Raw genomic sequence first — 24382 nt, forward strand, 5'->3', positions numbered from 1 at the left:
ATAGGGGATGCGCCTAATATAAGTTTCCAACAACCCAGTGTATATCTACCAGATTACTCAATTTTTATGAAAATGTTCCTCAAACGAACATCCTAGCTTATCCTCTTGAGGCTGCATGCCTCTAGAATGCCAAGAATATCACCTGATTGGTGAGAAACCATTTCTGAATGGTCTCTTAATTTGGTGCTGGATGTCTTGGAGGGACCAAACATCCAGCCTTTTCTGATTCAAATCCTTTTGGATGAAAAATCAGAATAATATTGGGATACTCCATTATGAACCAACCCTATTGGTTCATCGATAAATCTGTGACCACTTCTTTGTTAATTATGTAGTGAATTGGTTGTAGCATCACCCGTGGAGGATTATGTTATATACATTGACGATCTCCCATGTCCTAATAAGACTCCTCAGCTCATTTGCCAGTGTTGTTTCCGCCCTTTTCTTAGGATTATACATCATATGTTGTAGGAAGAATTTCAATCCTTCTATGAATAAATTCCATCCTTATTGGGAGTATTTGAAATTTTATTAGGGTGAGAAGTTAGGGTTCTCCATCTTTGAATTGGTTGTGTGAATAATAGTAGAATACCTTGTTTGCTTTTAGTGCTTGTATGTAACAGTTATGGGTTATCTACAAATGTGATGTGAAGAGTTGATACAAATTACTTGTCTTCCTTTTTTAGCAACTAGCCAAGGAAAACGTACCTAAATAAGACTTTAATTTCACTACTAAACTATGGAGGTGTCCCAAAAGAATACTTTATGGATCTTCTAAGGAATGCTTTAAATGATGCTCAATTTCCAGTTTGTCCCACTCAATTTTCCAATTTCCAGTTAGGCCCACTCAATTTCCAGTTAGGCCCTCTCAATTTCCAGTTTGGCCCGGATTGGGTACTCCCCCTACCACCAGCCAATGGTGGATGGTCGATGGTCTGTGGGCCCCACCATGATGTATTCTTTTCATCCATGCTGTCCATATATTTTTCCACATCATTTTATGATATGAGACCAAAAATAAGGTATATCCAAATCTCAAGTGTACCACATTACAGGAAAAAGTGTTGAATGAGTGTCGAGCATTAAAAACTTTTTGGGGGCCCACTGTGATGTCTGTGAGAAATCCTCCCCATCTAAGTTCATTCATAGGGTCACAAAAACCTGGGTGAAGAAGAAAAACAAATTTCATAATGATCCAAAACTTCGATAACCCCTAAAAGGGTTTTGATGGTAGGCATCCAATTCCCCAATGCCTTTTACAGTGTGGTCTACTTGATAGTTAGATCTATCTTATTTTTTGTCCCAAGCCTTAATATGAGGTCGCCAAATATATGGACGGTTTGGATATAACACAGACCTCATGATGGGACCCACAAAAGGCGGTGGGGATTACAATAGCAAAAAAAAAAAAAAAATGGGAACTGTAGCTAGGGTTTTCTATAGCTACGGATTACAACCGTAGCTATAGACGTAGCTCCGCGATCAATCGCAGGTCCCGCGATTCCTCCGCAAGTCGCTGTCCCAATCGGCAATCAATCGTGGATCCCGCGATTCCACCCCCGATCTATGGCTACAGATTATAATCGTAGCTATAACCATATCCGTATCCTTTATTTCGTTCTCTTTTTTTTTTTTTTTTTTTTACATGGAGAATTTTATTCTACCTACATTTTTCTCTAATGCATATTTATATAAATATGTATATATAAGCATATAAAATTTTTTTTATCTCTTTTTTTCATTTCTTTCTTTATTCATATAACAAGAATATCTTCTAAACCAAAATTAGTTACTTGACGTACCATATATGATTTTAGGGCTAGAAGTTGGGCGGGCTCAACCCGACCAACCTGTGGCCGACCCAACATTGGGTTGGGCTTGTACAGGATGTATCGAGTTTGGTCTTGGGGTTGGGCCATACAAACACCAACCTGATAAAACTTGGGTTGAGCTCGGATTGAGGTCTTAGGTTGCCTGACCCAACACGAACCCGATTAATATATAAGTTTCTTATGAATTAATTATAATTGAGTGCAGATCATCTATGTTGAAGGCAAAGGAAATTCCAATGCCTCCCCTCAAGCTAACAAGATATGCTGGATTTTCCTCTCCCAAATAAATTGCTTGATACAAAATACGACTTGTAATGGAGTAATCCTATACTTTAGTTTGTTTGTTTAGAAAAAAATGCATGGAAATGATGGTGAAGTGAAGGGAATTGACTGTGAAATGAAACGGAATCACTGGAATTGACCGTGAAAGGCATGGAAATGACCGTGAAGTGAAGGGAAATGACCGTGAAGTGCATGGAAATGACTGTGAATCAACACGGAATTGCCGGGATTGACCATGAAATGCATGGAAATGACCGTGAATCAACGCGGAAACGCCGGGATTGACCGTGAAATGCATGGAAATGACTATGAAGTGGAGCGAATTGACCGTGAAATGCATGGAAATGACTGTGAAGTGGAGCGAATTGACCGTGAAATGCGTGGAAATGACCATGAAGTGAAGGGAATTGACTATAAAATGCATGAAAATGATCGTGAATCAACACGGAATCGCTGGGTATGACCGTGAAATGCATGGAAATGACCGTGAAGTGAAGCGAATTGACTGAAAATTGAGCGGGCCAAACTGAAAATTAAGCGGGACAAACTGGAAAATGAGCGGGCCAAACTGAAAATTGAGCGGGACAAACTGGAAATTGAGCAGGCCAAACAGGAAAATGAGCTGGCCAAACTGAAAATTGAGTGGGACAAACTGAAAATTGAGCAGGCCAAACTAGGAAATGAGCAGGCCAAACTGAACATTGAGCGGGACAAACTAGAAATTAAGCGGGCCAAACTGGAAATTAAGCGGGCCAAACTGGCCTAACTGAAAATTGAGCGGGACAAACTAGAAAATGAGCGGGACAAACTGAAAAATGAGTTGGATAAACTGGAAATTGAGCAGGGGAAATATGAAATCAACAGGGCAAACTAGAAAATCATTATGCCCACTGTTTCCTGTGGTATGATCCACTTGATATTTGAATATGCTTCAATTTGGGGCTCAACCCCTTAATTAGATAGAAAAACAGATCGACGGTGTTGTATACTACATGAAACGGATTGACTACTCCCCCTGCCACCAGCTAATGGCTGGTGCTCGGTGCTCTGTGGGCCCTATCATGATGTATGTGTTTCAACCATGCTGTCCGTCTTTTTTTATATATCGTTTTATGATATTATACAAAAAAATGAGGTATATCCTTATCTCAATTGGACCACATTATAGGAAATAATGTTTAATGAACATCGACCATTAAAAACCTTTTGGTGGCCATAAACGTATTGGATCAAGCTGATCTTTGTTTTTAGCCTTCATCTGGGTCTTTATGATGTAATAAACAGATTGGATTTCATATAAACAGTACAGTCGGCCTTAGGAGGATTTAAATGATGGATATCCAATCACTATTGTTTTCCTGTATTGTGGTACATCTAAGATTTATATCCCTCTTATTTTTAGGATGAAGCCCTGAAATGACAATAGAGAAGGATGAAGATTTCCTATTAGGCAGTTTCAGCAACATAACCATTGGAATGTTGTCTATCTACTGAAGGACTTGGTCCCATGGCTGGCTAGTGGTAGACTCAGGACATGATTTAAGGTCCAATTTGAGGCCCACATATCCAATCAAATTCCATTGATTGAACTTGGTACCACATATCCAGAACTGGTAGCCTTATTGTTGGGTTTATGCAAAAAACCATAGAGTATGGGAGGGTTTCATACAGCCGTACACATATCCAAGCCCATGCGGTTGTCCTTAGAAGAAGTAGCTGAGTGGGTTTTTGGAGTCATTAAGTTGGGACCTCTTATTAAATTTTCTTTCCTTCATGATGATGGATTAAGTCGAGTTCGACTCGAGTCGAGGTGGGCCAAGCTCGGCTTGACTCGTCCATGCTGAGTTAAGTCGAGTTCAAGTCGAGTCGAGTTACAATACACCATGGTCGAACTCGGCTTGAACTCCACTTTACTCACCTCGAGTTGGCCTTTCAATCCGAGTTGTCTTAGGTTTGATGTAAATTTTGTAGGAGCTGTATATTGTTGTGAATGATGTCTTTACTTCACGGTCATTGCCATGCATTTCACGGTTAATTCTGGCGATTTCGTTTCATTTCACGGTAATTTCTATGCATTGTTCAGGTCTATTCATGGCTCTGGAGGTGGATAGCCCGCTTATTTTCCAGTTTGTCCCGCTCAATTTCCTGTTTAGCCCACTCAATTTTCAGTTTGTCGTACTCAAATTCTAGTTAGGCCCGCTCAATTTCCAGTTTGGCCCGTTGAAATTCTAGTTTGGCCCACTCAATTTTCAGTTTGTCCCGCTCATTTCCATGTTTGCCCGCTCAATTTCCAGTTTGTCTCGCTCAATTTTCAATTTATCTCGCTCAATTTCCAGTTTATCTCGCTCATTTTCCAGTTTGTCCCACTCATTTTCCAGTTAGGCCAGTTTGACTCAATTTCTAGTTTGGCCCCCTCATTTTCCAGTTTGGCCTGCTCAATTCCAATTTGTCCCGCTCAATTCCCAGTTTGGCCCGCTCAAATTCCAGTTTGGCCGGCTCAATTTCTTGTTTGGCCCGCTCATTTTTCAGTTTATCCCGCTCATTTCCATGTTTGCCCGCTCAATTTTCAGTTTGTCCCGCTCAATTTCTAGTTTATCCCGCTCAATTTTCAGTTTGGCCTGCTTAATTTCCAGTTTGTCCCGCTCAATTTTCAGTTTGTCCCGCTCAATTTTCAATTTGGCCCGCTCAATTTCTAGTTTGTCCCACCTAACTTTCGGCCATAAAATCCTATATGATATGTCAAGTAACTAATTTTGGTTTAGAAGATATTCTTGTTATATGGTTAAAGAAAGAAATGGAGAAAAAAGAGATAAAATTTTGTTTATATGCTTATATATACATATTGATTATAACTATGTGTAGGTGGAATAAAATGAAAAAGGATGAAAACTAAATGCAAGGAAAACATTAAATTCCTCTTATGTAAACTGAATTAATACTCCAAACAGTGTTACCACAAACAAATTTTCCGAAAGGACATTCATCCAAACATGCTATGAAATAAATTTTCAGACTAAAAATTTGTTTTCGCTTGGCCTGGGCCTGGCTCAGCAGGCAACAAATGAATGTGCGTATTTGAATGCAAAGACCTTTTGGTAATGAATTTGTCTTTTAAAAAAAATATTCAATTTGTCTGGAGGCTGAATTACTCTCATTAAACCAATGTTTTCTAATTCATGTTTACTTAATGTCATTATTACATTGTAGGGTGCCATGAAGAGACAGGAAGCCTCCAAAGATATTTTCAGGCCACAACAGCAAAAAAAGGCTAGGATCTTCTAGAGTATGAGATTTCAGCAAAGATGATATGACTTCAGCAAGCAAGAAATGTGCCACTTGTGTAGAGAAATAGAATAATCATTCAATCACCTATATCTTGTTTGTGGAATGCCTAGGGATATGGAACTTCTTCAAACGCTTTTTAATTTGTTGGGTTCTCCAAAAAAGTGGCCTTGGTCGTAGGTGGGAGGATGAAATTGTTGTTTAATCAAGTAGGGAGAATTTTGAGGATGCTTTCATTTGACATAATCTGGTAGATCTGGAAGGAAAGGAATAAGAAATTCTTTGAAAACATAGTATCATTAGAAGTGAGTGAGAGACATGATCAAGAATTTTTTATCAGTTGGTTGAATTTAGTGAAAATGGGTTTTGTGTAAAGAGCTTGAACAGCGACAACATGGACAAAAAAATTTAGTTGATGTTATGAGAAGTGACTAGGGAGAAACAATATGGTGTTTCAGACCGGTAAGACTCCAATAAGGCAGGTGAGTCTCATTTATATATAAACACTTCAATAAAAGTGGAACTCATTGTTACAATACTTAAAACATACAAGATTCAGATTATTTAACTTTCTATAATCCAGTCAGATTGAACAGGATCCCACAACATTAATAAAGCTGATTTCAGAGCCCAAATGAGAGTGAAATGGTAAATTAGGCATTGTAGAGAGAGATTTATGATCAATCATTTCTGAAAGTTTGCATTTTAAAATGGCTTGCTAGTTCTACCAGGAGATATATACATGTACAGCCAACTCTCAGATTGCCCGCTGATTTGCATGACCATTCCTTCAAAACTAAGAACTACCTTTGAAAACTACCAAACCTCACCAAGATTATATGACCACGATGCAACCAGTAGTTTAGATAAACCAGATGCAACTGATAACTATTATAGTTTCATTCCTACAACCTACATCACACAATGTTCCTCATATCGAAGCTCCATTCCAAATAAAATCTTTGAAACAATCAGTGTAATGATAAAAAGAATAAACAAAATTTATAATAGAAGCAAAGGAAATAAGCACTACCAAATGATAGAGCAAAGGTTAGTGCATTATCAAACTAATTCAGTCTATGAGATTCTTCTCCTCCTCATATATACTAGCCTGAACAAAGAAAACAAGCCCACAAACATGAATGAATTTGTCTCATGACTTGAACTCATTTAACCTAGAGAGCATCCAAGAACCAAGGCCCAGAAGTACATATCAAGTTCAATATTGTGCTAAAAGTGAAATCGATCAATTTCTGGACAAAACTAATAGGAACAAAAAAAAATGGGAGATATAATATTGTTGTTGCATTTTCTTAATGATCTATATGCAGCTAGCACATCCGTAGCTAGCTCAGATCAATAGCCTAGCTCACCAAACCATGGACTGCTTTTGCATCTTTTTACTGACCAACTATTTTCTTAACTGATGGTTTGCAAACAGACGATTAAGAAAAAGCTAAAACAAAAATCAAAATTTGATAGAAAAAAGATAAAGATTGGACCTATTTACAATAGTCACTTGCCCATCAGTTGGGTCAGCTTAGCATCAAATTCCTTCTTCAGTTCCACCTCTTCTTCCAAATACCTCCACTTCAGCTCAGTCTTCTCATCTTCATGCAATCATATCAGCTTCTCTCTCTCTCTCTCTCTCTCTCTCTCTCTCTGCTTCAAACTCTTTTATCTGATTTGACTGGCTATCAATGAATTGAGCAATCTCCTCAAGCCTACTTTAAGGACTGTTTGGATTTATGGATTTTTTATTTTTTATTTTTGAAGAAAATGGAGTTTTTTGGGAAACTCCATATCTTAAAAACAATAAGAAATGAAAAATTGTTTCCCATGATTGTCTTTCAACAAGATTTTCTTGAAAAAATTTCATCGTTTACAAATCTATATTCATGGAAAATTTGTTGCCAGTCTAGGTAAGGAAACTTAAAGGGGGCATTTTTCAGGAAAGAAGCTGATACGAATGGATTGGCATGTTTCATCGTTTACAAATCTATATTCATGGAAAATTTCATCGTTTACAAATCTATGACAATAGTTTTGCAATTTCAAATACCAGCTTTTAGATTGAGCAACTTGGATTGTATAAATGATTGAGTGAACACATAGCATGTAAAATAGGAACTATAGGCATTAGTGAGCAGAAATGAGCAAGAATGAATCAGGCATTTCATCGAACACATGGACTACAATGCATTTCATAAAACATATCATTTGAAAATCATTTCAAATAAACAGCACAACAAGTTCTTAAGCATAGATCGCAACCCGTGATCATTACCTGGGCCCTCAGGGGCCGATAAAACGGTAACATAGGGTTCAAACTTGTCGGCGGTTTCGAAGTAGGAGTTCGACGCAGGGCGTAAGGATCTCTACAATAGACGTATTCTATTAGCAATTGTGAAAAAAAGGGTTTCAATAGTCTAGGTTTTTGGGTCGAGGGTTGGATCTCACGTGTTTGTGGTCCCGCTCGTGGCACGAAGTCTTCTCTCATTGTTCAGGTCTGTTCATGGCTCTGGAGGTGGATGGCCCACTCATTTTTTAGTTTGTCTCGTTCAATTTCCAGTTTAGCCCGCTCAATTTCCAGTTTGTCCTGCTCAATTTTTAGTTTGTCCCGCTCATTTCCATGTTTGCCCGCTCAGTTTCCAGTTTATCTCGCTCAATTTTCAGTTTATCCCACTCAATTTCTAGTTTGGCCCGCTCATTTTGCAGTTTGTCCCGCTCAATTTTTAGTTTGGCCCGCTCAATTTCTAGTTTGTCCTGCTCAAATTTCAGTTTGGCCCGCTCAAATTTCAGTTTGGCCCGCTCATTTCCATGTCTGCCCGCTCGATTTCCAGTTTGGCCCGCTGAAATTCTAGTTTGTCCCGCTCATTTCCATGTTTGCCCGCTCAATTTTCAATTTGTCCCGCTCATTTTCTAGTTTGGCCCTCTCATTTTCCAGTTTGTGCCGCTCAATTTTCAGTTTGGCCTGCTCAATTTCTAGTTTGTCCCACTCAATTTCCAGTTTGTTCCGCTCAAATTTCCAGTTTGGCCCGCTCAATTTCCAGTTTGGCCCGCTCAATTTCTAGTTTGGCCCGCTCAATTTCCAGTTTGTGCCGCTCAATTTTCAGTTTGTCCCGCTCAATTTCCAGTTTGTCCCGCTCATTTCCATGTTTGCCCGCTCAATTTCCAGTTTGGCCCGCTCAATTTCCAGTTTGTTACTTCATGGTCATTTTCATGCATTTCACGGGCAATCCCGGCGATTCCGTTTCATTTCATGGTCATTTCCATGCATTTCATGGTCAATCCCGGCGATTCCGTTTCATTTCACGGTCATTTCCATACATTTCATGGTCAATCCCGGTGATTCCGTTTCATTTCACAGTCATTTCCATGCATTTCATGGTCATTTCCCTTCACTTCATGATCATTTCCATGCATTTCATGATCAATCCCGACGATTCCATTTCATTTCACGGTCAATCCTGGCGATTCCGTTTTGATTCACGGTCATTTCCATGCATTTCACGGTCAATTTCCTTCACTTCACGGTCATTTCCATGCATTTCACGGTCAATCCTGGCGATTCCGTTTTGATTCATGGTCATTTCCATGCATTTCACGGTCAATTTCCTTCACTTCACGGTCATTTCCATGCATTTCACGGGCAATCCCGGCGATTCCGTTTCATTTCACGGTCATTTCCATGCATTTTAAGGCCAATCCCGCGGTTTCGTTTCATTTCACAGTCATTTCCATGCATTTCACGATCAATCCCAGCGATCTCGTTTCATTTTACGGTCATTTTCATGCATTTCACGGTCATTTCCATGCATTTCACGGTCAATCCTAGCGATTCCATTTCATTTCACGGGCATTTTCATACATTTCATAGTCATTTACATGCATTTCATGGTCATTTTTCTTCATTTCACGGTCATTTTCATGCATTTCCTGGCAATTCCCAAGACTTCAACCCAAGCTCAACCCAAGTTTTATTGAGTTGCTGTTTGTATGGCCCAACCCCAAGACCAAACTCGATACATCTTGACCAAGCCCAACCCAATGTCGGGTCGGTCACTGGTTGGTCGGGTTGAGCCCGCCCAACTTTCAGCCCTAAAATTATATATGGTACGTCAGTAACTAATTTTGGTTTAGAAAATATTCTTATTATATGAATAAAGAAAGAAATGAAAAAAAAGAGATTTTTTTTTATATGCTTATATTTACATATTTATATAAATATGTGTTAGAAAAAAAATGTAGGTAGAATAAAATTCTCCATGTTAAAAAAAAAAAAAAAAAAAAGAAAAAAAAGAAAAAGAAAATGTGTTGGGATATGGCTATAGCTACGGTTATAGCTACGGTTATAATCCGTAGCCATAGATCGGGGGTGGAATCGCAAGGTTCACGATTAATCGCCGTGTTGGGATACGGCTATAGCTACAGTAATAGCTACGGTTATAATCCGTAGCAATAGATCGGGGGGTGGATTCACGAGGTTCACGATTAATCGCCGATAGGGAAAGCAACTTGCGGTGGAATCATGGAATCCACGATTGATCACCGACTTACTGGTATAGCTACGGATTATAACCGTAGCTATATTCGTATCCCTGTCCACACACCATTACCATTCTACTTGAACGTCTACCGTTGAAACCCTTTTAGGGGCCCCACAAGTTTTGGATCATTACGAAAATCGTTTTTCCTCTTCATCCAGGTCTCTGTGGCCTTATGAATAGATTGGATGGAAAATAAATGTTATGGTGGGCCTTACAAAAGTTTTAACGATGAAAATCAATTTTCCGCTGCTCTGTGTGGTGTGGCCCAGTTGATCATTGGATATGATTATCTTTTTTTTGGATAATGCTCCGAAATGATCTCGAAATATGGATGAACGTTGTGGATATAATAAATACATAGCTGTGGGCCATGTAACTTTGTTCTCTTTTAAGCCGTTCGTACAACTGTCAGATGGAGGAGCGTCAGCGCTCGTCTTCGCAGTGAAAAGGAGGGGTAGTTTCGTCCTCAAAGTCGCTGTCCGCACGTGCTAGTCTAAGTTGGTCACTTAAGTTTGTATTCTTTCTTAAAAACCGCTGGGTAAAAGGTTTTGTCTACCGTGGTCATTTTCTCTTTTAAAAAAGAAAGTTGAGAAGTTGAAAAACAAATGTGATTTAGGAAAAAAACAAGAAGAAGCTCAAATAAACAAATTATATCTCAAATAAACATCATGGTAGGCCCTGAGAAGGTTTCAACGGTGGGTGTCACTGTCCCCCTTTTTTTCTGTGGTGGAGTCCACCTGAACTTTGGATCTTCTTTGTTCTTTTGATCATCAACCATGCGTCTCATCATATCAACAGTTTGGATCACCAAACCATGGCCCTACATTTATGAAGATTCTACCTTCCAATCTCAAGACATCATGCTTTTTTTCATTTTTAACCATCTATTGCAGGCAACGAATATAAATGTCAAGATCATTCTATCAATGAAATTCTTTATATATGGTCAATAAACATATGGAATCAAGAAATCAATGGCCTAGATTTTGGAACCATGGGCTCTACCCGTCACAATAACAGACATGCTTACACCATGTAAAAGCTCACGTTGTGCGCCATATGGTGTTAGTTTTGGTTTTAAATGTGCTAGTTTTGGGTCCAATGTAAAATGGTGGTGATTTATGCAGTCACTAGTGGAAATGATATAAAGTTATCCAGACCATCCAAATAATGGGTCCTCATGTAAATGGTTAATATTTACCTTGTACCCATATTATACAAGCTTAACTATCTGGTAAATGGACCCTTATATGTATGGCTGAAAACTTAGTTTATTATATAATTTGGTATTAAACTCACATTATTCGGATGTGAATCAAAAACTCATTTTGAAAGAGGCATTTCTGAAACCCTCTTTCAATGTCTTTTCCTCTCTCACTTTCCCTCCTGCTCTCGCTCTGGCTTTCTCCCTCAGTCGTTGTGACGCTTGTTCTCTCTCCACCTCTCTGAGCAATGTCGGCCCTAACCAATCTCCAATCAAAACATTTCAGCACCGTCCAAACCCCATCGTTTTCGCCCCATTGTCGCTGGCAGGAACTCGCTGCACCCGTTGCCGCTGCACTCATTTTCGTTGTCGATCTGGTAGTGGATCCGCGATGGATTTGCTGATTTCAAGAGAATCAGGGGATATGGTTTTTGCATAACCCCTCCATCATCCCAAGCGTCAGGTACTTACAGGTAAATCCGTCCATATTCTCTTCTAATTCAGTCGAAAATTGGGGATACGGTTTGTACATTAGCTATTTGTTGAATTTCCTGAGAGAAGGTGGGATTTGTCTTAAGACTATGCTTTTGTTTTGAAATTGTTGCATTAATCTGTTGTTAAAGAATTGAGATTTAGATTTCAGGTTGATCATGATTCATAGCCATCCATCCATTGGTAACCATCGTGCATCAAGAAGTCTATTGCATCAAGGTTGCGTTTTATGATTCAGTTATGTTATTCTTCGCTTGTATGGTCACCAGAATATTGATATCATGTGCCCTTATTTTATATAAATATGCTTTCTGCCATGAAGTGTGTATGGCAGGTCTAATTGTTTGATCCGTGAAGTGAAAGATGAGGGCAATAAGATGGAACATGATGATGGTAGGCTTATTACTGTATTTTCTGCTCTGAACTATTGTGACTAGGTAATCAACATTGTGTTTCAGCCCTATACATGTTTAATGTGGCATGATGGGTTTCTTTGTTATTGCTTGCAGCATCATGGGCAATATCTGTCTACTATGCCTTTCAAAGAACCTGGTAACCTTTCAATCCTATCCTGGGCACGAGACATATGAAATGGTCAATCATGGGGGAATTACATTCATTGCAGAGCAAGTGAGTTGTTGAGGGCATTCATTTTTCCTTGAACTTTGTATGGGACTTGGCCTTATAAACCACTCCATGCCCGCACGCATGCTAACTTGGCACATGTATGGGACATTGAAGATGCATGCACAGTCAGGTGGGCTGCAGCAAGTAGCCTTGATGAGTGGATAGCCTGATTTTTATGCAGGGTTGGCTACTCATTGGAGGCCATGATTTTGCCACTGTTTCCAAGATTGACAATAATATAGCAGTAAATGTAATGATTGTTAACGTAGGTGTAAATGGTGACCCTCTGTTTTTAATTTTTCGTTTCCTTATCTTGTGAACACAACACACAATCATGATTTTTAAATGGAGGACTTTACTCCACAATTGAAATGGCCGTAATGGCTGTTTATGGGATTAAATGTTGTGCTTTCATTCTATCTTTGATTCTGAACTTTACACATAAATCGTGAACCAGATGTTTGTATCTATCATTTAACTATAACATTTGCAAGAAAATACTCATCTTTGATTCTGACGGATTCATTATTCTCAACAGGGTACTGCTGGTGTTGCAATAGCTGGTCTTTTGGGACCTGTAAGAGCGCAAGGAAGACCAATGATAGATTTCCCAAAGCAAAAAAATTGTTGTTGCTGGTGCTGGAAGGTTTGATACTGTACCAATGTTTTTTTATTGGAATTATGTTGAGAACTTGCAAATCTTGATAGAGAAACCTTTATGGCTAAATATTCCTTTTCTATTGTTCTTTCTAATAAGCAACAACTTTATCAAAAGGGTCCTTGACCAGAGGATGTATGGTATCTTAGAATCTTCAGTTTGCATATTGGGGCCAATTTTTGGGCGATCCAAACCAATGACCTGATGGGCCTCAGTGGATGAACCACGTATTAAAAATCTCGTGGATGGGACGATCCCAACTCAATCAATTAGTGGCCTGCAAATGGACAATTATGAAAGAAGTACATGTACAGTGCACATTTATTTGAAGATTAGATGCTTTGGATATTCCAATTTGGGATCTTTTGGGTTTGACATCTACTGTGGTTCCAACAGATAGTTGTCTGTAGTGTACTGCTCACCACTGGCCCCACTGTTACAAACTGAAACAACAAGGATACTAAGAAATATGAATATCCTTGGGTCAAGATCACAATCCCTCTTATTTAAATAAAAGAAAGATATGAGAATGAAATGCCCGAACATGCATTTATTGTAAAGGTATAACAATCGAATAGGAAGGTCTGGAGCTTGTATTATTATTATTTATTTATTTAATAATTTTTATGCACTACACTTCAGAGTTGGCAAAAGCTGGTGGCTAGTCTAGACATAAATAGGATGAATGGTGATATAGTAGTTGGGTATTGATTTGCTGTCCTTATGAACATTCTTAATTACTACAATATGCACGTGCAAAAAAATAAATAATAAATTTTTTTGAAAGGTAATATTTAAAAAAAAAAAAAAAGAAGAAGAAGAAGAAAAAAAAAGTAAAAAGGTAAAATTGTCTGCGATCTTTAGATAGTCTTATTAGTAGCCTGTTTGTTTGCTTTTAATGCTTCACTTAGGTTAGTGTAAAACAAGCACCCAAAAAATCAGGTGGATCTATCTATCAAGTGGGGTACACAATAGAAAACAGCAAACAACCACCCTAAAAGCACTACATTCATACAGGGGACATTTAATGGTTGAATTGAGTTGTTTTTTGAGCTTCATGGTGGGCTAACCTACTGCAGTTGTGCCTTAGAAAACTAATAGTATTAGACTTAAATTAATAAGCAATATGCATTTACCTTTTTAATTAATCTTTTTGCAACATGTTTATAAGTGTTTAAGAGAATAACCTCTGATGCTCTTGGTCACCAGAAGGTCTGCTGTCTATGTAACTCATTGGCTAAGTAAGGTGCTTGATTGAACATTGCAAAATTTCCTCCGTAGGGTATGTCTAGGATTCTAGATGTCTCATTCTTAGCCATTCTTGCACAGAGTGTGCCAATCAAGACGGTGAACCAGCAATGCGCATCTAGACTTCAAGCAATAGCCGATGTTGTGGCAGCAATAAAGTCTGGTTTTTATGAAATCGGTTAGTTCAATCTCTTGAATATAAGACTTTTGTTGCCTTCAAAAGGTTTTTAATAGTTATTCATCATTGTTTTGATTGGTATGGCTCACCTGAGATTATTGATTTCTTATGACTTGAAATCACATCGTAAAATATATGGACGGTGTCGATATACATAAAATATATCAAGGTGGGCCTTACACGGTTAGAGTAACACCCATGGAGTTACCTAAAGAGTGAAATGGTACTATAAGGTCACCTCATAGGAACTTCCCATGAGGTTAATCTGTGTGCGCCCCACCATGATGTGTGTAGAACATCAACACCATGCATTTGATGTGTCCCCTTTAAGTCTAAAAATTAGTCGTATATGAAACCTAGGTGGGCCATATCATCTAAAACTATGTGAAGACATTAGGTTAGAAAGTGAACCTAATTAAGAGTATTTAGCCTCATTGCGCCCTCTCCTGCTTCCCATTCTTTTGCACTTGCTAACATTTTAAAACAAACTCTTCCTCGCTTCGGAATCCCTCCTGCTTTCCCTTCATGCTTTGCAAAGCTATGTTGGAGTTCCTTGCTTTTTAGTGGATTCCTTTGGCAGGTGATTCGCAACATTCACATTTCTCTTAGTCTGATAAAATGCACACTTTTGGAAAGTTTTCAATTTATCTTTCTGATTTACTGCATAAGTATGGACATTTTGGTTCACTATTTGCTTCCCATTTCATATACTGTGCAATAGTTGACTGTAAGTCATTAGATTTTCCTAGATTTGGGGGGTTCCCGCACAGTGGCAGTTTGGTAATTTTGGAGTCCTCCTTAGTTAGGGTTTGGGTTGACAGTACGAGTCTTGGAGCTGACGCTTTCGGAGTCCGAACTCATTCTTTTGAAAAATAGAAAAATGGGAATATTAGTAAATATGGATTTTCTTATTAAGAAGAAAATGGAAGATGGATTGAAAAAATATAAAAGAGTTTTTTTTTCATTTGCTTCTTCTTTTTTGCTTCAAGAGAGAGAGATGGATAGGTGAGAGTGGGGAAATCGAGGGAGATAGTGGGGGAATGAAGTAGCCGCGTGAGATTTGAAAATAGCAAGTGTAGTTTGGTTTGAAAATGATGTTTCGCATGCGTGGCGTGCATTTCTTTTAAGATAGTAATTTGATTTTACCGAAGACAATTGAATTACATAAGCAAGTGCTTAATGCAGTGAACTTCTCTGAAAATGTTATTCTGATAACTAACCTGATGAGAGTAATTTGTGGTTCAGTTCCTGGACCAATCTCTCTATCATATTCAAAAAAATCCACATTTTTCTTCATGTTTCTTACATGGTTCTGTCCCATTTTTGTTTGACTTGAAAGTAAAGGTGATGCATCTTCTTATTTATTCAATCATGGAATGCAGGATGTTGCCGTTAAGGTTCTTAACAGATCAGGACTTTCATGAGGATCAACTGAAGGACTTTCTAAGGGAGGTATGCATTTGAAACATTGCTAATAATGTTCTTTGAAACTGTACCCATTTATGTATCCAGATGTTCGTCGGAGCTATCCGAATGTTGAGCGGGGGTCCCTAGAAGGTGGGAACTGCTGTTATGACCATTGGAGGGGCCTGACCATTTGGACAGGCCGTGTTTATGTATTTGCTCAAAATTAATGGAGCAGACTCGGATGTGCGTCGGAGCTATTCGGATGAGCGGGAGTCCTTGGAAGGTGGGAACCGCTGTTATGACCATGATGAAGCTGTCCATTTCTTATGAACAGTATTGGAGGTGCCTGGCCATTTGGACAGGCTGTGTTTATGTATTTGCTCGAAATTAATGGAGCAGACCCAAATGTGCGTCAGAGCTATCCGGATGTTGAGTGGGGGCCCTGGAAGGTGGGAACCGCTGTTATGACCATGATGACGTTGTCCATTTCTTATGGACAGTATTGGAAGGGCCTGGCCAATTGGAGCAGGCCGTGTTTATATCTGTATTTGCAGGGACCATACCCTTAACATATAACCTAAACCTATTCTCAAATCTCAAAACCCATAACTACAACCTAAACCTTAACCTATAACCTAAACTCAATTCCCTAAACTTTAACCTAACCTAAACCTAAAACCTAAAGCCTAAACCTAAACCTAAAACCTAAATGTATTCTCAAATCCCTAAACCTACACCTAATCCTAATCTCAACTCCCTAACCTAAACCTAAACCTAAACTTGAAAACTCAAACCTAAACCTGATCCCGAATCCGAACCCGATTTCCTAAACCTTAACCTATTGTCAATTCCCTAAACCTATAGCTTATAACCTATACCTAAACCTAAAACCTAAATGTATTCTCAAATCCCTAAACCTAAACCTACACCTACACCTAATCCTAATCTCAACTCCCTAACCTAAACCTAAACCTAAACTTAAAAACCCAAACCTAAACCCGATCCCGAACCCGAACCCGATTTCCTAAACCTAAACCTTAACCTATTCTCAATTCCCTAAATCTATAGCTTAAAACCTAAACCTAAACCTTAACCTATAACCTAAACTTATAACCTATAACCTAACCTTAACCTAAACCTAAAACCTAAACCTTAACCTATAACCTAAAACCTAAACCTAAACCTAAAACCCAAATGTATTCTCAAATCCTTAAACATAAACTTACACCTAATCCTAATCTCAACTCCCTAACCTAAACCTAAACCTGAACTTGAAAACCCAAACCTAAACTCGATTCCGAACCCGAACCAGATTTTCTAAACCTTAACCTTAACCTATTCTCAATTCCCTAAACCTATAGCTTATAACCTAAACCTTAACCTTAACCTATACCTAAACCTATAACCTATAACCTAAATGTATTCTCAAATACCTAAACCTAAACCTACACCTAATCCTAATCTCAACTCCCTAACTGAAACCTAAACCTAAACTTGAAAACCCAAACCTAAACCCGATCCCGAACCCGAACCCGATTTCCTAAACCTAAACCTTAACCTATTCTCAATTCCCTAAACCTATAGCTTATAACAAAAACCGAAACCTAAACCTATACCTTAACCTAAACTTAAACCCAAACCTATAACCTAGACCTAAACCTAAAACCTAATGTATTCTCAAATCCCTAAACCTAAACCTACACATAATCCTAATCTCAACTCCCTAACCTAAACCTAAACCTAAACTTGAAAACCCAAACCTAAACCCGATCCCGAACCTGAACCCAATTTCCTAAACCTTAACCTTAACCTATTCTCAATTTCCTAAACCTATAGCTTATAACCTCAACCGAAACCTTAACCTATCACCTATAACCTAAACCTAAACCTAAAACCTAATGTATTCTCAAATCCCTAAACCTAAACCTACACCTAATCCTAATCTCAACTCCCTAACCTAAACCTAAACCTAAACTTGAAAACCCAAACCTAAACCCGATCCCGAACCTGAACCCGATTTCATAAACCTAAAGATTAACCTATTCTCAATTCCCTAAACCTATAGCTTATAACCTAAACCTATAACCTAAACCTAAACATAAACCTATAACCTATAACCTAAACCTAAACCTAAAACCTAAATGTATTCTCAAATCCCTAAATCTAAACCTACACCTAATCTTAATCTCAACTCCCTAACCTAAACCTAAGCCCAAACTTGAAAACCCAAACCTAAACCCGATCACGAATCTAAACCCGATTTCCTAAACCTAAACCTTAACCTATTCTCAATTCCCTAAACCTATAGCTTATAACCTAAACCTTAAACCTAAACCTATAACCTAAACCTAAACCTAAAACCTTAGTGTATTCTGAAATCTCTAAACCTAAACCTACAACTAATCCTAATCTCAACTCCCTAACCTAAACCTAAACCTAAACTTGAAAACCCAAACCTAAACCCGATCCCGAACCCGATTTCCTAAACCTAAACCTTAACCTATTCTCAATTCCCTAAACATATATCTTATAACCTAAACCTAAGCCTAAGCCTAAACCTAAAACCTAAATGTATTCTCAAATCCCTAAACCTAAACCTACACCTAATCCTAATCTCAACTCCCTAACCTAAACCTAAACCTAAACTTGAAAACCCAAACCTAAACCGATCTCGAACCCGAACCCAATTTCCTAAACCTCAACCTTAACCTATTCTCAATTCCCTAAACCTATAGCTTATAACCTAAACCTAAACCTAAACCTATATAACATAACACCTAAACATAATCTTAAAACCTAATGTATTCTCAAATCCCTAAACCTAAACCTACACCTAATCATAATCTTAACTCTCTAACCTAAACCTAAACCTAAACCTAAACTTGAAAACCCAAACCTAAACCCGATCTCGAACTCGAACCAAATTTTCTAAACCTAAACCTTAACCTATTCTCAATTCCCTAAACCTGTAGCTTGTAACCTTAACTTAAAACTAAACCTAAAACCTAAACCTGTCCCTTTTAACACATGCCCCTTTTACAAAGCTTTAATTTTTGTTGTTGTTTCTATTAACTTGAATTGAAACACTTTTTTGCATTATTTGCTTACATTAGTTTTATTTTAATGATCAGTTTTATTTTTAGAAAGTGCCCACTTTTTTGGAAGAAGTTTATGCAATTCTTCATGATTCTGAATTATAATGTTTTGTTGGTTTAATATTATTTTTTTCAGATGAAAGACACACAAAGAAAATTGTTACTGATTTTTTTTCTTTTTTTATTTATGATGTTAAACTTATATGTATTTATGCGTGGATGAATGTAATGTGGATAAGATTGTTTGTGTATGGATGGATGTAGTTTATGTTTGGATGAATGTAGTTTATGTTGGATTTACGTAGTTTGGGTTTAGATGGATATGAATGTGAATATGATGAAATATATTATATAACAGGTGTATATCAGGAAGAATACGATGAAATATATTGTAACAGGTGTATATTGATCCTCTCAAATTTGAAAATGTACTTTGAACGCTCGTAAGGGACGGTCCATGACAATCCTTTTTAAGGACGGTTTGTGGCCGTCCTTTGAAGGCACATAAGAGACGGTTCATGACAGTCCTTTTTAAGGACGGTCTATGACCGTCCGTTTAAAGGACAATCTATAGCCGTCCTTTGAATGGCGATAAGAGACGGTCCATGACAGTCCTTTTTAAGGACGGTCCATAGCCATCCTTTGAAGGCTTATTAGAGACGGTCTATAACAGTCCTTTTTAAGGATGGTCCATGACTGTCCTTAATAAGGACTGTCGATGGCTATCCTTTAAAAGCTCATAAGAGACCCTTCACGACCGTCCTTTTTAAGGACGGTCCATGACTGTCCTTTTTTCGTCAATAAGAATGATGGTTTTCGACTGTCCTTTTAAGTATTACAACGCGTCAAAATTTGACGGCCCTTGCGACGGTCCATGACCGTCCTTTTTGGTCATTTGAGACGGTTTTGGACCGTTCTTTTTTCACAATTTTGGCGTAATGTGGTTTATGTTATAGGTTTTAGGTTTAGGTTTAGGTTTTGGGTTTTGGGATTTGAGAATAGGTTTAGGTTGGATTATAGGTTAAGGTTTAGGTTTAGATTATAGGTTTTGGGATTTGAGAATAGGTTTAGGTCATAAGTTTAGGTTTAGGTTATAAGTTTTGGGATTTGAGAATAACTTTAGGATATAAGTTTAGGTTTAGGTTTAGGTTATAGGTTTAGGTTAAGGTTTGGGTTAAGGTTATAGGGTTTAGGTTATAGGTTTAGGTTATAGGTTATGGGTTTAGGTTTAAGTTATAGGTTTAGGTTTAGGTTTAGGTTTAGGTTTTAGGTTTAGGTTAAGGTTTAGAGATTCGGGTTCGGGTTCGGGTTTGGGTTCGGGTTTAGGTTATAGGTTTTGGTTTAGGTTATAGGTTATAGGTTTAGGTTAAGGTTTAGGTTTAGGTTATGGGTTTTGGGATTTGAGAATAGGTTTAGGTTATAAGAATAGGTTTAGGTTTGGTTATAGGTTAAGGTTTAGGTTTAAGTTATGGGTTTTGGGATTTGAGAATAGGTTTAGGTTATAAGTATAGGTTTAGGTTGGGTTATAGGTTAAGGTTAAGGTTTAGGTTTAGGTTATAGGTTTTGGGATTTGAGAATAGGTTTAGGTTATAAGTTTAGGTTTAGGTCGGGTTATAGGTTAAGGTTTAGGTTTAGGTTATAAGTTTTGGGATTTGAGAATAGGTTTAGGTTGGGTTATAGGTTAAGGTTTAGGCTTAGGTTATAGGTTTTAGGTTATAGCTTTAAGGAATTGAGAATAGGTTTAGGTTATAGGTTTAGGGTGTGGTTTAGGTTAAGGGTGTGGTACTTGCAAATACAGATATAAACACAGCCTGTCCAAATGGCTAGGCCCCTCTAATGCTGTCCATAGGAAATGGACAGCTTCATCATGGTCATAACAGCGGTTCCCACCTTCCAGGGATCCCCGCTTATCCGGATAGCTCTGACGCACATCCGGGTCTGCTCCATTAATTTCGAGCAAATACATAAACATAACCTGTCCAAATGGTCAGGCCCCTCCAATGCTGTCCAAGGAAATGGACAGCTTCATCATGGTCGTAACAGCGGTTCCTACCTTCCAGGGACCCCCGCTCATCCGGATAGCTCCAACGCACATCCGGGTCTACTCCATTAATTTCGAGCAAATACATAAACACGGCCTGTCCAAATGGTCAGGCCACTTTAATGCTGTCCATAGGAAATGGACAGCTTCATCATGGTCATAACAGAAGTTTCCACCTTCTAGGGACCCCCGCTCAACATCCGAATAGCTCCGACGCACATCCAGGTCTGCTCATTTAAATAAAATGAATTATCAAGATCATTTAAATCTCTCTTTTAAATTTTTAACTTTCTATTACAAAATTACCTGAAATCATGGCGTTTTCTCAAGATAGAAGTCCAATCTATCCCAATTTGTGCACCTGTTAGGACAAGCAATTCAAATAACATCCTACAACACATTTAAATGCCTAATCAGTCTCATTCTAGTCTTATATATTGAATGTCTAATGTACAGTCTCTTGAATTGGTGCAAACCATACCTGAATTGAGTGTAATGAATCTACATCTCTTCTACTCTTGAGTAGCATTAGCCATCAAAGAAGTGTTAATTTGAGCTGCTTTCCCTTAAATCTTCGCAAGCATTCTTCCATAATGAGCAATTCTCATCTTCCGCATAAGTAAAAGCTCTGATGAAATTCTAAAGACAAGATGGCAATATATTCATTGCCAAAAAAAGGAAAGTCAAATACAAAACAAAGGAAAATGGAAAGCCTAAGATTCATCTTGAGCTCACCATCGTTAGCTTACAGAATTCCCTTCGGTAGTCCGCTCGGAGAAAATTTAAAGGAAACCCATTGTTTTAAAGTGTGAAAAAGGCTTTGAATATTTATTTCTTTAGCAATTGAAGTGCATTGTGAGATTCTAGATCTTAGGAGAGTTGTTGTCATGCCAGTATCTTGAGGATATGCAAGATCAAGTGCCAGGTGACTGGTGTCTTATGGATATATGGGGGAAGAAATGGACCGAAAGCTTTTCACAGAAAGATGCACAAAAGGTTAAAATGGATATCACTGATGAAAACAATCTTAATCATTTGATCGGTGGCTTATAAACTGAAACTAGATAAACAGGTCAAAGCAAATGCACTCAATTTGAATAATGTGACAAAATGAGGCAAGTTTCAAAGGTTGAATTTCCACCAAACAACATTGCACCACTGGTTAAGTTTCAAAGGCAAGAAACAAATGAGAGTTAAGAGTCATGACTCCAATACTGCTTCAAACTGGATGAAGGAAAAACCACATTGAAAGCGACTCCAATACTGATTCCAAGCATAGGCATCAGTTGGAAAAGCAACGCCAAGTCGTTGTCTAGGAAGGGCATATCTAGAGTTAGATGCCTTAGCTTAAGATTGTAGTAGACAGTTGAGGCTACTGCTCCCATGATCATACATGTTCAAATAGAGGCTAGGCAGCATTTGCATTAGGCAATTCAAAAAATATCTCTAGCCTGAAATTTGGATTGAAAGATCTTCCATCTATTTTTTTATGGTCCATTTAGGACTGGTTACCTAGAATGGCTCAAGCAACATACAAATGAAACACCTATACAAAAACCCAGTACATTTAGGTCCATTAGGGACTAAGTACCTAAAACCGGTTGCATTGATGGCAGAAGCCATGTCTTGCATCTGGAGAAGAGGCTGACAGATTGGCAGATATAGATCAAACAACTAAATGCAGGCAGTCTAGGAGCATAAGCATGCATGTAATAACTATAGAGTTCCAAACAACCAGGACCCCAAAAAGAAAACCTGATCTTTGGCACGTAACATCACAAGCTTAGTGACAACTCCAAAAGGATGCACCAGCTGAAGCAGATCACTCTGAAAAACAGAAACAGGTGCAAAGGCAACAACTGTGAAGACAAATTGCAATTAGAGTTTCAACGCTCAAAATAAAAAGAGATGGTTTGAAATACCTCAGATATTTCATGGCCAACGTTTCGGACATGAATAACCTTAGAAGGCTCTATCATCTTAGCAGATCTCTGCAGCAAGCAAAATGGCAGAGAATCCAGGAATTTCACTATTTACTATTTACATACAGGTAAAATATAGTTGAATTCAATGTAAAGAAAAACAATCACTACCAATTCATGTCATTTACTTCAACATATAAAGTTAGGGGGGAAAAACCAATAATCTTTATGGATGAGGGCCATGTAAGCCCAACTTTCATTGATCCAAACCGTACATATGGTCGTAACTAGACACTCTAGATCCAGATCGCTGCTAGAAACTAGACACTCTACCCACAGAAGATTCTAGCCAATCCATGTCCATGGAGAGACCTTTTAAATTAATGAACAATCAAAAGTTTCAATTAAGGGAATCGCAAATTAGGTGGCATGGCATGCAACAAGGTTATTACATGCCATCTCACAAATACTACACAAAAGGGTGGGCTAAATCAGATGATCCCAGCCCTTTGAGTGTGGCTTTATTTTCTCACTACCATCTGTTTTTACATATCATAGATAATTAGCATCATCAAAATCAACAACATATAAAGTATACATGTTATCAAATGTACAGTAAGATCTAATCACTTTAAGACCCGGTTGAACATCGAATCTAAGTTCTCGAGTTTTTGAACATGTCAAAGTTTCTCTGATGGCAACTCACTATTAGGATTTTATAATGAGGATGGTGTTAGTAGCTTCCATTGGCCTTCCATGTATACTGAACAGTCCCATAAAGTGGCACACATGAAGAAGATGAGATCTATACACCATGCATCTAGTGGCCCTATTATGGATGGTATGATGGACCATACAAAAATCACATTGCAGTAGACAATACAAACTGCTGATTGCTAAATTACATTAACCAACAGATTAACCTTTTGACACTATGTCAAAAAGGTAAACTCTATAGTCTAATCCAGATAAAGCAATCCAAGAGATATTGAATCAATGAAAAAAGAAATCGAAACTCACTCGGCTTGTAGATGTTTATAGAACGACACACTTCCCCTTCCTTCATGAGTCGAGATCAACATTGGCACCATCTTCCTCAGCTTCATCTTCTGGGTCATTTCCAAGGTCTAAAAAAGTCAATGAATAACCATTAAAATGCTTCATCTTCTAGGTTCATTTCCTGCAACATCCTTTTGATTCTAAAAATCATTAATTAGAAATGGAACCAATTCTCTGCAAAGAACAAAGGTTAACATAGATACTCTTGAACCATGTAAGCAACACTTCAAATACATGAATACTCCAACTCCAGCTTCTTGGCATTCATAATGCATTACATTCCCCAATAAAGGCTGCCTACACTAGCTAACAAATCAAATATTTAAAAATGATTGCTTTTGGATGAATAATTGCCTGTGGAATCATGAAAGATTTGAAAATATTCAAACATATAAGAGAACTATTCTTCTGTTTTTGAGGTAGCATTTGGAGTTACTGACAAATCATGGATGACAGTTGGTAGGGCTTTCAGCTACCCACCCAATCATAATCATAAACATTTAAA

The 24382-nt window shown here is 38.1% G+C and overlaps 1 protein-coding gene across 1 annotated transcript; it reads right to left on the reverse strand.

Annotated features, from left to right (window-relative positions):
* Positions 1-22346: 22346 nt before the first annotated feature.
* Positions 22347-23616, reverse strand: LOC131238646 (polypyrimidine tract-binding protein homolog 3-like). The gene is made up of 4 exons (XM_058236272.1): positions 23525-23616; positions 22819-22887; positions 22652-22723; positions 22347-22540 (listed from the first exon to the last, which is right to left on the reverse strand). Exons 2-4 carry the CDS (start codon positions 22873-22875, stop codon positions 22409-22411), a joined length of 261 nt encoding a protein of 86 aa, XP_058092255.1. The 5' UTR covers positions 22876-22887; positions 23525-23616; the 3' UTR covers positions 22347-22408.
* Positions 23617-24382: the final 766 nt, after the last annotated feature.

The sequence above is a fragment of the Magnolia sinica genome, chromosome 3 (assembly GCF_029962835.1).
Source record: "Magnolia sinica isolate HGM2019 chromosome 3, MsV1, whole genome shotgun sequence".
Lineage (NCBI taxonomy): Eukaryota > Viridiplantae > Streptophyta > Magnoliopsida > Magnoliales > Magnoliaceae > Magnolia > Magnolia sinica.

Coding starts and splice junctions, on each gene's coding strand:
- LOC131238646 (XM_058236272.1), bottom strand. CDS start 22,875: ATGATAGAGCCTTCTAAGGTTATTCATGTCCGAAACGTTGGCCATGAA. Junction 22,724..22,818: donor TTGGCCATGAAATATCTGAG/GTATTTCAAACC, acceptor TCTGTTTTTCAG/AGTGATCTGCTTCAGCTGGT. Junction 22,541..22,651: donor TGTTACGTGCCAAAGATCAG/GTTTTCTTTTTG, acceptor CCAATCTGTCAG/CCTCTTCTCCAGATGCAAGA.